The sequence below is a fragment of the Nipponia nippon genome, unplaced genomic scaffold, assembly GCF_047370975.1.
Source record: "Nipponia nippon isolate SJK-2023a ecotype South Korea unplaced genomic scaffold, ASM4737097v1 scaffold_16, whole genome shotgun sequence".
In the NCBI taxonomy this organism is placed as follows: Eukaryota; Metazoa; Chordata; class Aves; order Pelecaniformes; family Threskiornithidae; genus Nipponia; species Nipponia nippon.
The window spans coordinates 10728531-10741464 of record NW_028262332.1 but is presented as its reverse complement, the minus strand read 5'-3'; the positions used below and the strand labels follow the sequence as shown (position 1 = coordinate 10741464).

Sequence of the window (12934 nt, the reverse complement as noted above, 5' to 3'; positions counted from 1 at the left end):
TAACAGGCACCAAACATTTCCTCCTACCCACCACACCAAGCTGCCTCGGCATCGATTACTGAGCCAAGGTCTTAAAGGCCGATAGTTCTGTGTCTTCTCATGTACACTTGCTCAAGCCGCTCTCTCCTCCAGGCCCTGCTGGCAAGCTGACAGACCGTGACCGTGGTACCACAACTCTGCACTGCCCACAAGCCCTCTGCCAGCTGCTCTGCCCTTCTTTGCATTTGCTGCATTTGGTGATCTCCAGTAATATTCTTTATGTACATCTCTGCCTGCAGGCCAAACGGACCTGGCTACTACTTTACACAACTCCCCTCTGAGCTTCGTTTCCGCCAGTCTCAAGCTGCAGAATTATTTCTGAGTACTTCATCATCTCACAGTGTTTGTGTTTACACACTGCTCGCTGGGTTATCTGCTTCTGGGAGACACAATCTCCTTTAATTTCATGTATGTCTCAGAAGCCTAACCTGTTTTTACAGCAGAGCTGGCACTTGCTGAGATTTGTCATTAGCTAACCTCAATGAGCTGAACACATCCCTTCCTTTGAACACAGACACCTTCTAACCAGGACAAAATGACAAGAGGCCTATCCTGTCTTTACACAGCAAATGCAAGAAATCTTCCAACCCTTGATATCCCAGAAGCTCCCTCCTTCAGGCAGACACTCTTCCCTCTCCTTACACACTTTCATCCTCTGTCCTTTAAAACTATATATTCTTCTGAGCAGAAGTTATCTTCTCTTCCCAAGAAAAGAAGACGCCAGTAGTATGGTCTTTCCAGCATCCGTTCACACTTCACTGTATTTCCAGCTTCTTCAAAGTTTCCCAGCACAAATCTGGCCTGCTTCACCTCCTGTTTGCTGCTGCAGATGCTGATGTGAACCTCTGCCCCTGAACCTTCACAAAGGGACTTCTGATGGCACAAGAGCTGCATCACTTGCAAGACTGTGTCCGCTGCCTGCGATCCCTACGCCTCGCTCTGCCGGAGGGTACGGCAGTTTTGCAGCTTGATCCTTTCCTCAGTAAGAGTTCCTGCAGCAGCGTTCCAGCCGAGCACAGCCGTACACCTGACTGGTAACGACACCTAAAGAGAAGCAACGCGTGGCTGCATTACTGCTGACATGGTGCTGTACCGTCTGAACGCTGAATTACAAATGCAAAGATCCCAGAAGTACTACTTAGCAACAGTTTTAAGAACAGAACTTACAGTGAAGCAACGCAGAAGATGCACAGCAAACGAGCACTGCTCCCGACAGCTCCCTAGTCGCTTGATTGATGTGAATTTCTAAGGCTTCAAAACCATTCTTCAGACAAGAACCTAGCAATTCAGAACTTGAGCCCTGTCTTATTTGGCCCATCTAATTCAGCTGCAAAAGACTCAAAATCATCCATTTTCAAGTCCAAACCATCAAAGTCCTGACACTCCCAGTACAGCCACGCTGCCCTGCAGGCGTTACGGCCAGGTTTCCGCACCTCACACTGGGAAAAACCCTCCCGCTGACGTTCTGACTAAGGTTCACAGAATTCAGTCCCCACTGACTGATTATATATCAGTTAATAAAGGCGGAATAGGTCAAATACACCTTTCAGTAAACTATCCCATCAGTCCATTTCCTCAAAGGCCATTTCTCACCTAGCTTTTTGTTTCACTCTTTTGTTTTGATGGGAATTTGGTGTACAAATGCCTTTGAAAACAATGTTCTCAGATCTAGAGAATTTGGTACGAAACCTGGAAGTTCTTCCATAAAAGAGAATTACGACTTCTTTGATTGTTGTTGAAAGACACGCTCTTAAAGACAAGTTCTCCTTGGTGACACACCTGGATCCCACAGCTGCCTAGAGGATTCATATCCAAATAAATAAGCATGCAATTTAGCTGTCCTTCTATTGAATCTGTTGATTAAATGTCAGTTTTTTACCACTATCTGTTAGGTTGGATATCTAATATATTTCCTTGCCACACTTAAGTCAACACACTATCATTGAGTTATCATGGTAAAATTTATGATTCAATTCCAAAACAATTACTGATTAACTAACCACTCGAAACCTAAAAGAACTGTAACTGTCATACTGAAGGGAGAGAAGGGGAAAATCCTCATGTGTCAGACATGAAGCCCTCTTGATCTGATGGGAGCTGAAGGTCGTATCTGCCATGTGTGACCAAAAATGTAATTTTCCCCACATCTGCAATAACATCCCAGCTTTGAGCTCTGACCTAAACATCATATGGCATTAATGATCTTCATGAGATATTAATTATCTTGATAAAGAGAGTATTCTGGTCTCATCAAGATTTTGGATATGCTAGAATACTCTTAATGTACAGGATAAACTCAATTAATAAAATCCATTCGTTTATAAAATGTTACTTATTCACATTCATTATCCACAGTCCTTGGATGGGTGATCCCTTAAGTCAGATAAAATCTCGCCATTTTAAGAATGCCTTAGGTACAGGATGGGTTCCTCAAAGTACACTCGAAGGAATCTCACCGGAGTAACAACAGAAGACGATAACTGAGTTACTGAAGCCGCTTCACTCAAAGCACTCAAAAGATTTTACGAGGAAAAGTTAGGGTTCAAGCTGGTAAATACCACCACGACCCAGGGCAGAAGGGCAAACCGACGCTGCCTGGGCCAGCCCCGCCGCCCCGCGGCGGCTGCTCAGGGCGTCTGAAGGGCCATGCGAGCAACGGCGAACATTTGCACAGCTGGACTAAATTTAGCGGAGCTAAATTTAGCTCCGCTAAATTCTCCCTTGCTCAGGCAAGGCCAGGATGAAGCGACACGGTTTCAGTTCTAGCGGAGCAAGTACAGCCCAGCAGCAGCTTTTTCCTTCTCCTGCTCCGCATCCCCCAGCTACGCCCTGCGACAGCCCAGACACGAGCTGTGGAACAGGACAAGACTTTGGTCTGCCAAGACAGTAACAGAGCCCTTCAGTCCTAACCCCCTGCCCGGCCCAAGTCACCAGGACCCCACAAAGAGCAGAGCCAGGAACAGGCTCTGGGAGTCTGGACTCCGAGTCTCCTTCACTGGACTGAGATGCCCACTGTATATTTAGTACCTGCAGCATGTGCAGTGGCATTAGATGCTCATGCTGACTGGGAAGTCTTAGCAGCAGAAAGAAGATGATGTTGAGTAACTTTTTTTAAAAAATCAATGAAGAAAACAAGTAAATACTGACTGCCAAGTACTCAGCAAGTCAGAAAAAAGCAAGTTTCATAGAACTAAATAGGCAGAAAGTCAAATGCAGCATTTGAAAAAGCACTGCATTGCTGCTGACTCTCCTTACCCCTGGCAGAGCCCGACTGGGGGGGAGCGGAGCTGAGCAGTCAGCTTCGGCACGTCTTAATGCAGGTCAGTCGAGCTAAAGGAGAGAAACAATTGCACTGTACCTTCGTACAGCCAGCTCCCTCCAAACGAGCCACTTGGTTTTTTTCCACTGCAGATGGCTTTGGCACCTCTTGCTTTTGTGTCCGTTTGGGTGCGCTGCCAGTTCCCTCTCTGAACCTGCCCCCTTCAGCGCGACTCCATCTGCAGCCATGTCAAAGCCTGCCGTCTTGTTCTCCGAGCCGTGAGGCTGCTGCTGCAGCTCGGTGGAGGAGGACCCGCAGCACGCCGTACCTCGCGCTGCCCATGCTGGCAGCCTGGACCGCAATCGGCTTCTGGAAAAGCTGCTGCATGTTGGTGGTGGTGAGGGACCCCAAAGAGCGGGCTGAGCCAGCCCGGCCAACCGAGCACCAACGTCCCAAATGAGAACAGGCAGACACCAGCCAGCTGGTGATGGAAGCAGCTTCCTCAGCGCTGTCCACTGCCCGCCCGCCCCACCGCAAGGAGAAGGCAGTTAAGAACAGCGTAAGGCTGGCACTGCCCAACAACAGCAACACTTCGCTTCTCAATTTGAGACAGCAAACTTGGCCGTTCCCAACAGATCTCCCTAGAGAACAGATCCACAATAGCCCCAAAGTGCAGGGACGCGGCACCGTTACCAACCCGCAGCACCTTTGCAATCTGCTGTGCATAAAATGTCTTGGTTCCCCTTGGCTCTGGCAGTAACTTCTCACTTGATGTTTCTTAGTCAGGGCTCCTTTTCCAGGACATCAGCTGAGCTCTCACTCTTCAGTGTTCCCACACACAGCAGTGTCATGGCTCTTCGCCATCAACTTCAGTTTTCTTTCAGCCTCATGCAGACTTCAACCAGAGCTTTCCCAGTTCCAGGCCACAGGAACCACTACAGGTTTTACCGCTCTTCGCTGAGCTTCCACTGAAAGGCAGCAGCAATCTTTGCCAAGTCTTGCCTGTACTTCCCGACAAAGCAATGCTGAAGGACCCAGGATCGCAGGCCATAGATGGGACCCTCAGGACACAGTAATAACTGAAGGCAACGTTCAAGCACTGAGGAAGAGAAGATGCTTGTGTGGTTTTGTCGCTTGACGTTCACTATTGCCTGACATGGGGAATCATGTGATAAAGTTGTCTGTGCAAAAGCACGCGGGGGTCCGGAGGGGCCAGCAGCAGCCGCCCAGCCCATCCCAGCACACGCCGCTCCCCTGCCCGGGTGCGAGGCACGGCTCAGGCTCGTCCCTCCAGCCCTGCGCTGCCCAAAGGCAACGCTAACCCTTTGCTTCCATCAGTTGTACCTACGGATCGTGGTCACTGCCTGCTACCCACCAGGGACCCTGGGAGATCTGCGAACTCATTTCAGTCCCGACCTCACTCCGAATTTGAAGGAGGCTCTCTGGAGATCCAAGACCAACACATGAACACAATGTGCCATTTAGCTCTCACCTCAGTCCTTCCCGCTGGAGCTTGTTGATGAGTAACCATCAGTTACAAATCAATGTCCCCTTTGTTTTCTGGCATTCTTCCTTTCCTCTGCAGGATTTGCAGAACAGCAATTAACATGTTCTTTTTTTCTGTATGACTCTTCTTTATCCAGCTCACTTAGAAATAAAATTTTCTTCCTCCTTACAAGTGCATGACTTGTGTAATTTCCCTCTCAGTCAACTTTCTACAAGTACTGTTCACATCCCTTCCTCTGCTCTTGTGCGCTGAACAGAATTGGTAAACAACTCTTATATTATGGATGTCACATCTAGTTTCCATCTAGCTTCATTTTATCTTTCTTGAGTGGAATGTAATAGAGGCCATATAATTTACAAAACTGTTCTCCTCCTGACCTGCTGCACTTGCTCAATTCTACAGAGAATGAACAGCACTGGAAAATTTATACCTCAGCCCACTTCAGAGTTTATGTTTGGGACTATTTTTGTAAGACTGTTTTTGTGTTACCTGCTTATATTTTAAGAAATGGATCTTTTAACTCGTTTCTTTCCAAGTGTGCTAATTTCAGTAAAGAAAAAGTATCTTTATCTCTCCAGTCTGACTCCTCTTGGACACTGCCAAGGCCGTCTTCACCTAGCACTGCCCATCCGAGGAAAGCCTGCGGTCCCATCACCCCCCTACAGTACGACCCAACCATGGATACACAGTCTATCTGCTCTTCTATGGCCAAGTACAAACAGGTTACCTTCTCTTCACAGACACGCGAGTATTGACTACCTTATTACTGTAAGAAAACCCTTTCCCAGTTCTATATCCAGCCACTGCCATAAGCAATAATCCTTTGCCATCCACGATGCAGGACAAATGATTCCCAAGACATACTACACTGAATTATCCAACTACAGACTGGTTTGTATGTGTCCTACCACCTCCTGCTAGCACAGACCTAACCGCATGCCATAACAGATGTTAAAAAAAATGGAAATATTCACAGATTTTTCTGTTTACCCAGACAAGTGAAGCTTCAGTTTTCTAGACAAAGTCCTCCACACTCCCACTGACAACAGTAGGCTATTTTTGTGACCACGTATAACGTCTTTGTGAACACTGAGTAGGGATTAGCACTTTCCAATATCTGGATGAACATAAACTACAAATTTCTGCTCTGCTAATACGCAGCCTTAAGCAGTTCAGCACCTGTGCCAGCAGCAAGCTCTGCTGCGACAACGGTTACAAGGCAAAGAGCTCACTGCTCTGATTTTGTGGGCAGGATCCTCCTTGGGAAGATGGAAGTAATTTTCTGCTTATGAAACAGTCTCTGTGTAGCAATTCAGAGCAGAAATGGTTTATAGCAGCCAAAGCCAAAGATGCAACCCCACACCTGGCTCCCCAGTCAGCCCCATCAGGTGGCAGGACCGGCCCCCGGGATGGGCAGCAATGCTCCTTACCTCAAAGCAGTAGTCTTGTCCCAGGATGCTACTGTGGACTGGCTTGATGACCACCTCTTCCTCCATACTGAGATCCAGAGCCTCAACAGCACTACTGGGACTGAGCAAAGACTCGTGGGAGCGCGATTCTTTCAGCCTCGGCATTAGATGGGATCTAGAGGAAAAATGTAACAGTATCAGTGGATGCTTTCCTTCCCAGAGAAATTATTTAGTCCATCTGTTAGCAACAACTGCAGAATATTCCCGGGAATTTTTTGCCATGAGATAACCGAGGGCCCTGAACAGCCGGGACTGCTACACTGTCCCATTTGTAATTTGGTGAGCAGGTTCTATTACAGGCTGTATGTTCAGTAAAAATGTTTTTTCCAAACTCCGATGCAGTCAGGACTACGTTATTAGAGGTTTGTAGAGTGCGGGTCTCTGCACAGCCAAATATGTCTTTAAACGGCCATCACACCGGCTGCGGGAGGCTTCCCAGGTGTGCTGGAGTGCGAGCGGCTCAGGGAGGCTGGCTGGCCCCAGCACGAACTGCGGCGCTCGGCAGTGCCACAGCCGGGCCTGCAGCACCCGGTGCTGAGCTCCGGTGGCGCTGAGCTCCGACTGCCAGCCAGGACTGGGTCTGCATGCGCGCAGGAGATCCCATTAGCATCCTACTTCATTTTGTGCTGTCTCGCAGCACCCAGTCCCTACTGACAGAAGGAAGTTACCTGCAAACGGGGAGGAATTAATGACAGATCCGTCCAAAACCCCAGAGCTGGGCTCGCTCAGTGCGTACGGAGCGTGGCCGGGGAGCGGCCGGCACTGCCGGGGCAGACACCACCCCTGGGCGCAGGTACCCCTCTCCCCACCAAAGCACGCATCTGTATCGCGGATGCAGCCAGCGTGGGGATCCGCGCTCCGCAACCGATAACCCGAGGGCTCGTGTGCTCTCTCCCATTGTGACACACATCCCCGGGATGGGGACAGTGTGGAAAATAAGGCCATGATAGCCCTATTGATTGATCTAAATGCTCTGGAGTCCCACTGGCAGCATTTAGCAGCAGGGAGCCCACAGACAGCAAGCAGCACACCATTTTTGAGACAGCCAATACAATCAATGGTGCTGTACCTCTTAAAGCAAAACCAGAGAGCTCAAGGGGAGGAAAAAAAAAAGAAAGATAGCTAGGAACTCCCAGGGAAAACAGAGCAAAACCGTCAAGTGGCAAGGGAAAAAATAACTTGAGAGCAAAGGGAGCAGTTGCCTTCTCTATAGCCTGCACCATGTAAAATGTTCTTACGCCAGCCAGCTCACAAAAGCTCTGATCCCGGTGACTCTGACCTTTAAAACCTCTGGCAAGCACTTTAGGGTCTTCCAAAGAGACCACGTGTCCCTCTGTCTACAAAGAGAGTACGACGCCTTCTTCAAAGGCATGGAAGGACAGAAATAAGGGGAGTTTGAGATATTCTCAGCATGGTCTTTTATGAGCGAAACGACAATGCTCCCAGTATATTCTCAGATAGCTTTGTCTGCGTGTGTTGAGTTTTGTTGTTCTCTAGAATAAAGCTGACCAAAACACAGAGAAATGTCAATAGTGCATGCAAAATTCATAGCTTCCAGTGAATCACACACCAAGCTGAATCCAGAAAACAGCCAAAGGAGACTCTAAGATAAACAGCAGCGGAAGATAAACAGGTGCTTCTCTAATTTGCCATTAAGATTCATGCCATCGATGAAGCCCCAGGTGATAAAGGCTCAGCCCGCAGCTGGGTTCTCCGGCTGAGCATGCTAAATGGGCAGCTCTGGAAGCTGCAGGCCACCCCCGGCAGCGCCGCAGGACAACCACCCTGGGGACACCCTGCCCAAGGGTGCGGGGACCACACAGCCTCCAGGCACCTCCCTGCGTCACCGGGGCTGCGAGCCAGGACCAGCTGCGCTGATACCTGTTAGGGCGTCTGCAGAAAAACAGACGACGACACCACAATCTTTTTCTTCGGGGACAACCGCCGGCCCTCAAATGTTAAAAGCCCTGGGTTAGCACTGCCCTGTGCTGGACCAGAAGCGGTGGCTTTGAAGCAAAAGGCTCTCTATCCCATTAGCGATTCTCTGAACTGCCCACTCACCCCCTATCTCTATGGTGAATAAATTGATCTTTAGGAACTGAGCACAGTCGTTTCCCAGTACTTTGTGGCAATTTTACACTATTTTCACAGAAAAGGGTCCATATCCTTTTCCTCTGAATGATACTGTAAATTAACTCTAATACAGGCAGACAGGTCAAGTTACCTCCGGACGCCGACTGCAGAACTAATATCCAGCAGCTCAAGAACTGGCAATACAGACTGCTCACCAAGCCCCGATAAGCCCAGAATCAAGGCGTTTATGGTAAATCTCATTTCCATATTTTACAGATGAAATTAGAAAAGGTAAGTAACCGAGCTGAGGTTTGTGTGCGCAAACAGAAATATCGATAATCTAAACCCACAGCTCGGGAACTACATACTGTAACACACACACGTACGTCACCAAGCCGGACTGCTTCATGCTGGCCTAAGAATTTTTGTTAAAATTAAAACAAAACAAGTCTATTTTTCATTTAAAACTACTGCAGCTGCAAGGCTGCGGGTGGGCGTGCAGATGTGCAATACGAAGAATTACCAGGAGGGAGTTTCTCAGGACATATTATGTTCTCACCAGATTCAGCAAATGCGTATTTATATCCCTCCGTACTCTGCCGTATGCCTCTGTGAATCCTAAGATTCCCGGGACTTTTCTTAGGCAGGAGGTTATTTGTCAGGTTCTTGCCTCGGCAGGACCTGCTCCCATGATGTCTTTTGATCAGATCCAACCCAGGTCAGTAACAGAAACATTTTTCACCAGATGCTGCACTGTACGGAGGGAGCGCTGCAGGTCTCAAACCAGCCCTAAAAGGCCCAGCATCTGTCTGTGTACCAAGAGCTAAGTGGGGAGATGTCATTAATTAGAGACTCTCGTTGGAAATCTCAGCGGAAGGGACGAGCGATCCCTCTGCCAGAGGCAGCCCTGGCAGAGCAGGATGAGCGATGCCTGTGCAGAGCCTCCCGGGGCGACCGGCCGCATCCCCTCCCCAGCACCCCAGAGCCGGCCCTGACGCCACAGGGCTTAACCCGCGGCAGCCCGGCACAGGCCAGGGGCCTGCAAACACCCCGGAGTGCAAGAAGGGCTATACACCACCAGTCTTTCAAAGGACACGCGGTCCTTTCATTTTAATACCCCGTTCTAGAGGAGAGAGCATTTCTCATGTCCTTTGGTAAGTAACATGACATTTGCGGCAGGAGTCCATTTACTGGAAGATGTTTGCAAGTCCCTGTCGCAGCTCCCACAGACTTCCCTTTTATTAACAGCAAGAAAAAGGTCCTGCTACGGCCATAAGCTGCTTCCCCGACTCCAGGGGTGAGGGCACTCTTCTTCCTGAAAGGATCACCCAGCCTCCCCCCGGTTTGGGCAGGGAGAGCATAAACCCACCGCCTGCGCGTTACAGCGAAGCCCTCGGAGCAATAATGTCTCTGTTTCATACTGCCTCAGGCCACAAAAGACCTGGAGGGCTTCATCCAAAGACAATTCATTGGGCAAGGGCTGGCAAGTGCTAAAAAAACCGCAACAAATCTGCTTGCCGATGAAAAAATGCAGAAATATTAAGCACACAACGTGACGGCTGGACTCAGCCTGAAAGGGGGCATCAGGCACCAGTGGGGCCGTGCTGGCGTGCCCCAGCTGCCGGGGAGACTCGTCTCCGTTCCCTCCAGCTCTGCCCCGAGATTCACCACCCGCAGCCAGGATTTCCTCCTGGGAGGCAGGCGCGTTTCCATCAGGAGACCCCAGCAACCTGATGTCCCCAAAGGAGCGTAACGATACATGGCTGCTCCTGGGGCAGAAGCCATGATATAAGCAGGAGATGGATACTCCTCAGCTCTGCCTGCTTCCACCCAGCGCGGGCAGAGAGCAGCAGCCACGGGGACAGAGACACCAGAGTCCCTGGAAACGCGTGTTCTTCCTTGGCCAGCCAACATCCTAACAGGCAAACTCACCTGGAACATCATTTGCTTACTGTGTACGTACACTTCCAAGATGACAGAGGTACTTTGTTCAAATTCATCTCTCTACCATCACTTTTCAAAACGCTGCCTGGGGGGGCCATCCAATCTCTTGCTGTAATAACTCGCTGTGTATTCCAGGTCCCGTCCCAGCTTACGTGAGCTGATCAAATTCAGTTCCTACACCTTTGTTTTAATATGGTGGGAACAGCCAGCTGCCCAGAGACATCTCACAGCAGGAGACCCTCTTTCCAAACAGCACATTCGGTTCCTTTTGCCATGGGCCTTATTTTAATCCCTTTCTACTTGCCTAAAGTTCAGTTGAAATGAAGGGAGGAAAAAAAAAATCTCATAAAAGACCACATTAGTTCTAAAGAGAAATAACATTACTGCTACCAGCACTGACCTGGAGAGTCCTACGGAGAGGCAGCCAGTCTCTGGTTATTAAAGAAAGAGGTTTACTGCCCAAGAGCAATGAGAGAGGATTGTTGTTCTAAATAATAAAACTCATAAAACATTACCATGTGAAGGGATGCTGTCCCCCTCCGCCTGCTTCCTCCTAGGCAGCCAAAATTAGGGACGACAAGCATCATTGGGCTGTGACAGCACACCTAACCTAGCCAGGACCTTGCAGACTGCAGCAAGACTTTGTGGACACAGAGGCACAAGCACGGAGGGACAATCCATTCTCCCCTCATCAAACTTCAGGGCTGGATTCTGAGCAATGGATGCAGCAACCGTCCGTCTGCAGCAGCCGCACCACGCACGCAGCAGCTCCGCAGGACGGCTGGAGGGACTGCCCGGGAGTCCAGGCTCAACGTTCTTCCAAGAACAAAGATACTCTGCCGAGGCTACAAGGAAGGAAAAAATGTAGGGCCTGTCTACACAGAATTATTCTGGAATAAGTGTTGTGTGTTGAACTCATGCACTCTTACTGCTGGATTGCTTTCTTGTGAAGACAAGCCCTCAAAGGGGCAACCCCATCAATTTTCATTTCAGAACCTCACCTGCCTGAAACCACCCAGCTGCTGCTGCTAATTTTCCTGATATTTTTGAGAGAGAAACAAGCAGGGATCCTGGCTGGGTAGCTGCAGAGGGATGGACCAGGCACAAAATGTAACCCTGAAACATGGGGAAAAAAAATAAAGGGCCTTTCTTAAATCTCCTCCTGTTCCACCCTGAGAGCACAAGCACATTGGGGAATTCTGAAGAAAGTCCAGGCACTAAGCTGAAGATGTCCCATTAATACCAGCTGCAGAGCTGGCCCTTGCAACGTGACTGCCTCCCCACTGACAGGGGGTCTGATCTCCTGAATTACAGGTTTGAGGCTGCGACACGTCTCCTGGTCAGGAAACATTCCCTGCGTACAGCTTTTCAAGGGCTGACAGTTCTTTTCTCTGGCCAGCTGGGAAGAGGGTCTTTAGGGCAGCCCTTACCCTCTTGCCAGCACACGTCCGCTGCAGGGGTCCTACATGCACAAACGCAGCAGAACAGACCGCGAGATCCACGTGCAGCGTAGACAGAATTTAAATCTGTCTCCAGCCTGGGGATTAGGTTTTGTCATGACTGAGAACAAAGTGGACAACTCCACCAAATTGATTTGCAACATCAGATGGGAGAAGGATTTTAGCAGGCGCAGATGGGAGTAAATCACACGCCATCCTCTGCCAGCTTCACCACGGGCAGCAAAATCGGGCGCCGGGGAGCTGTGCTGTGCGCAGGCTGTCCCACCTGAGGCTCAGAGCCTCGCTGCTGCTGGTTACGGACTGGGACTACGCTCTCTGCAGAGCCCAAACTGGCCCGACGGCTGCATTTCTTCCCGCAGCAGATGCAAACCAGGCTCTCCTACACAGCAGCTCTCCCCCAAGCCCTCTCCGTGCCTCGCTAGCGTTGCCTGCGTGACCCCCCCGCCCGCTGCTGACGTCCCGCTAACCTCCTGACCACTGCTGGGAGTTCTCAGCCATTCCTCCCCAATGCCTCATCCTGCCTCGTTTTAACAAATAAATAGGAAAGTGATGTTATGGGAATAACCAAGAACAACAGCACAAGAGAACTTGCATGCTTCCAGAAGATGAGAGAATGTTTTTTTTCCCGTAGGACAGGATGCGTGGACGAAGTCTCAGCATGTCCTTCTCCCCGATCTGCTAACCTGAACTTTCTCCCACGGTTTTCTGAACGCCAGCTGCTGCTCTCTGCCCTGGCAGTGCCGCGGTGGTGGGTGCTCTGCAGCCTTTGGGGCTCTCTGGGCGGCAGGGTGCCGGGAAGCATCACTCAGCACGCCGGCGATGGGAAGCCGCTGTCAGATGCCACCCTCACTAAGGCAACACCTTCGCTGAGCAACACAAAGGACATGTAATTAAACTTATTAACGCCTGCCCTTGTTTTTAGACTGTTCTCGGTTTTAACCGGCAGCAGAATTAATTACATTCAAAAGGACTTTGTCAGCTCGTACCAGATTCCAAATGTTGTTTTTGCCAGAGCAAACCTGAAGGACGATTTTAACCCGTGACATTCACCTGAGCATGGGTGTTTGTTTGTTTAACAAGGTGCCACTGCAAAGTTTGTCAGCGACAACCTGCAGGTCCAGCACAGGATAACCAGCAAGGACGTCGACCGCATTTGTAACGTGCAAGATGAGAGAAACCGCAA

The 12934-nt window shown here is 49.8% G+C and overlaps 1 protein-coding gene across 16 annotated transcripts in view; it reads right to left on the bottom strand.

The window, feature by feature from the left end:
* The window catches only part of DAB2IP (DAB2 interacting protein), a 212866-nt gene that overhangs the window by 41560 nt on the left and 158372 nt on the right, over positions 1 to 12934 (bottom strand). For 15 of the 16 annotated variants that reach the window (XR_015703796.1, XM_087753427.1, XM_087753434.1 and 12 more), the window contains one exon: positions 6236 to 6389. Coding sequence is in view for 15 of the 16 variants with exons in the window: in XM_087753427.1 (XP_087609553.1) it covers positions 6236 to 6389 (154 nt within the window). In the remaining variant the exon portion in view is untranslated. Of the gene's footprint in view, positions 1 to 6235; positions 6390 to 12434; positions 12618 to 12934 lie in introns of all 16 variants that reach the window. The other variant, XM_087753437.1, reaches the window with a different exon arrangement.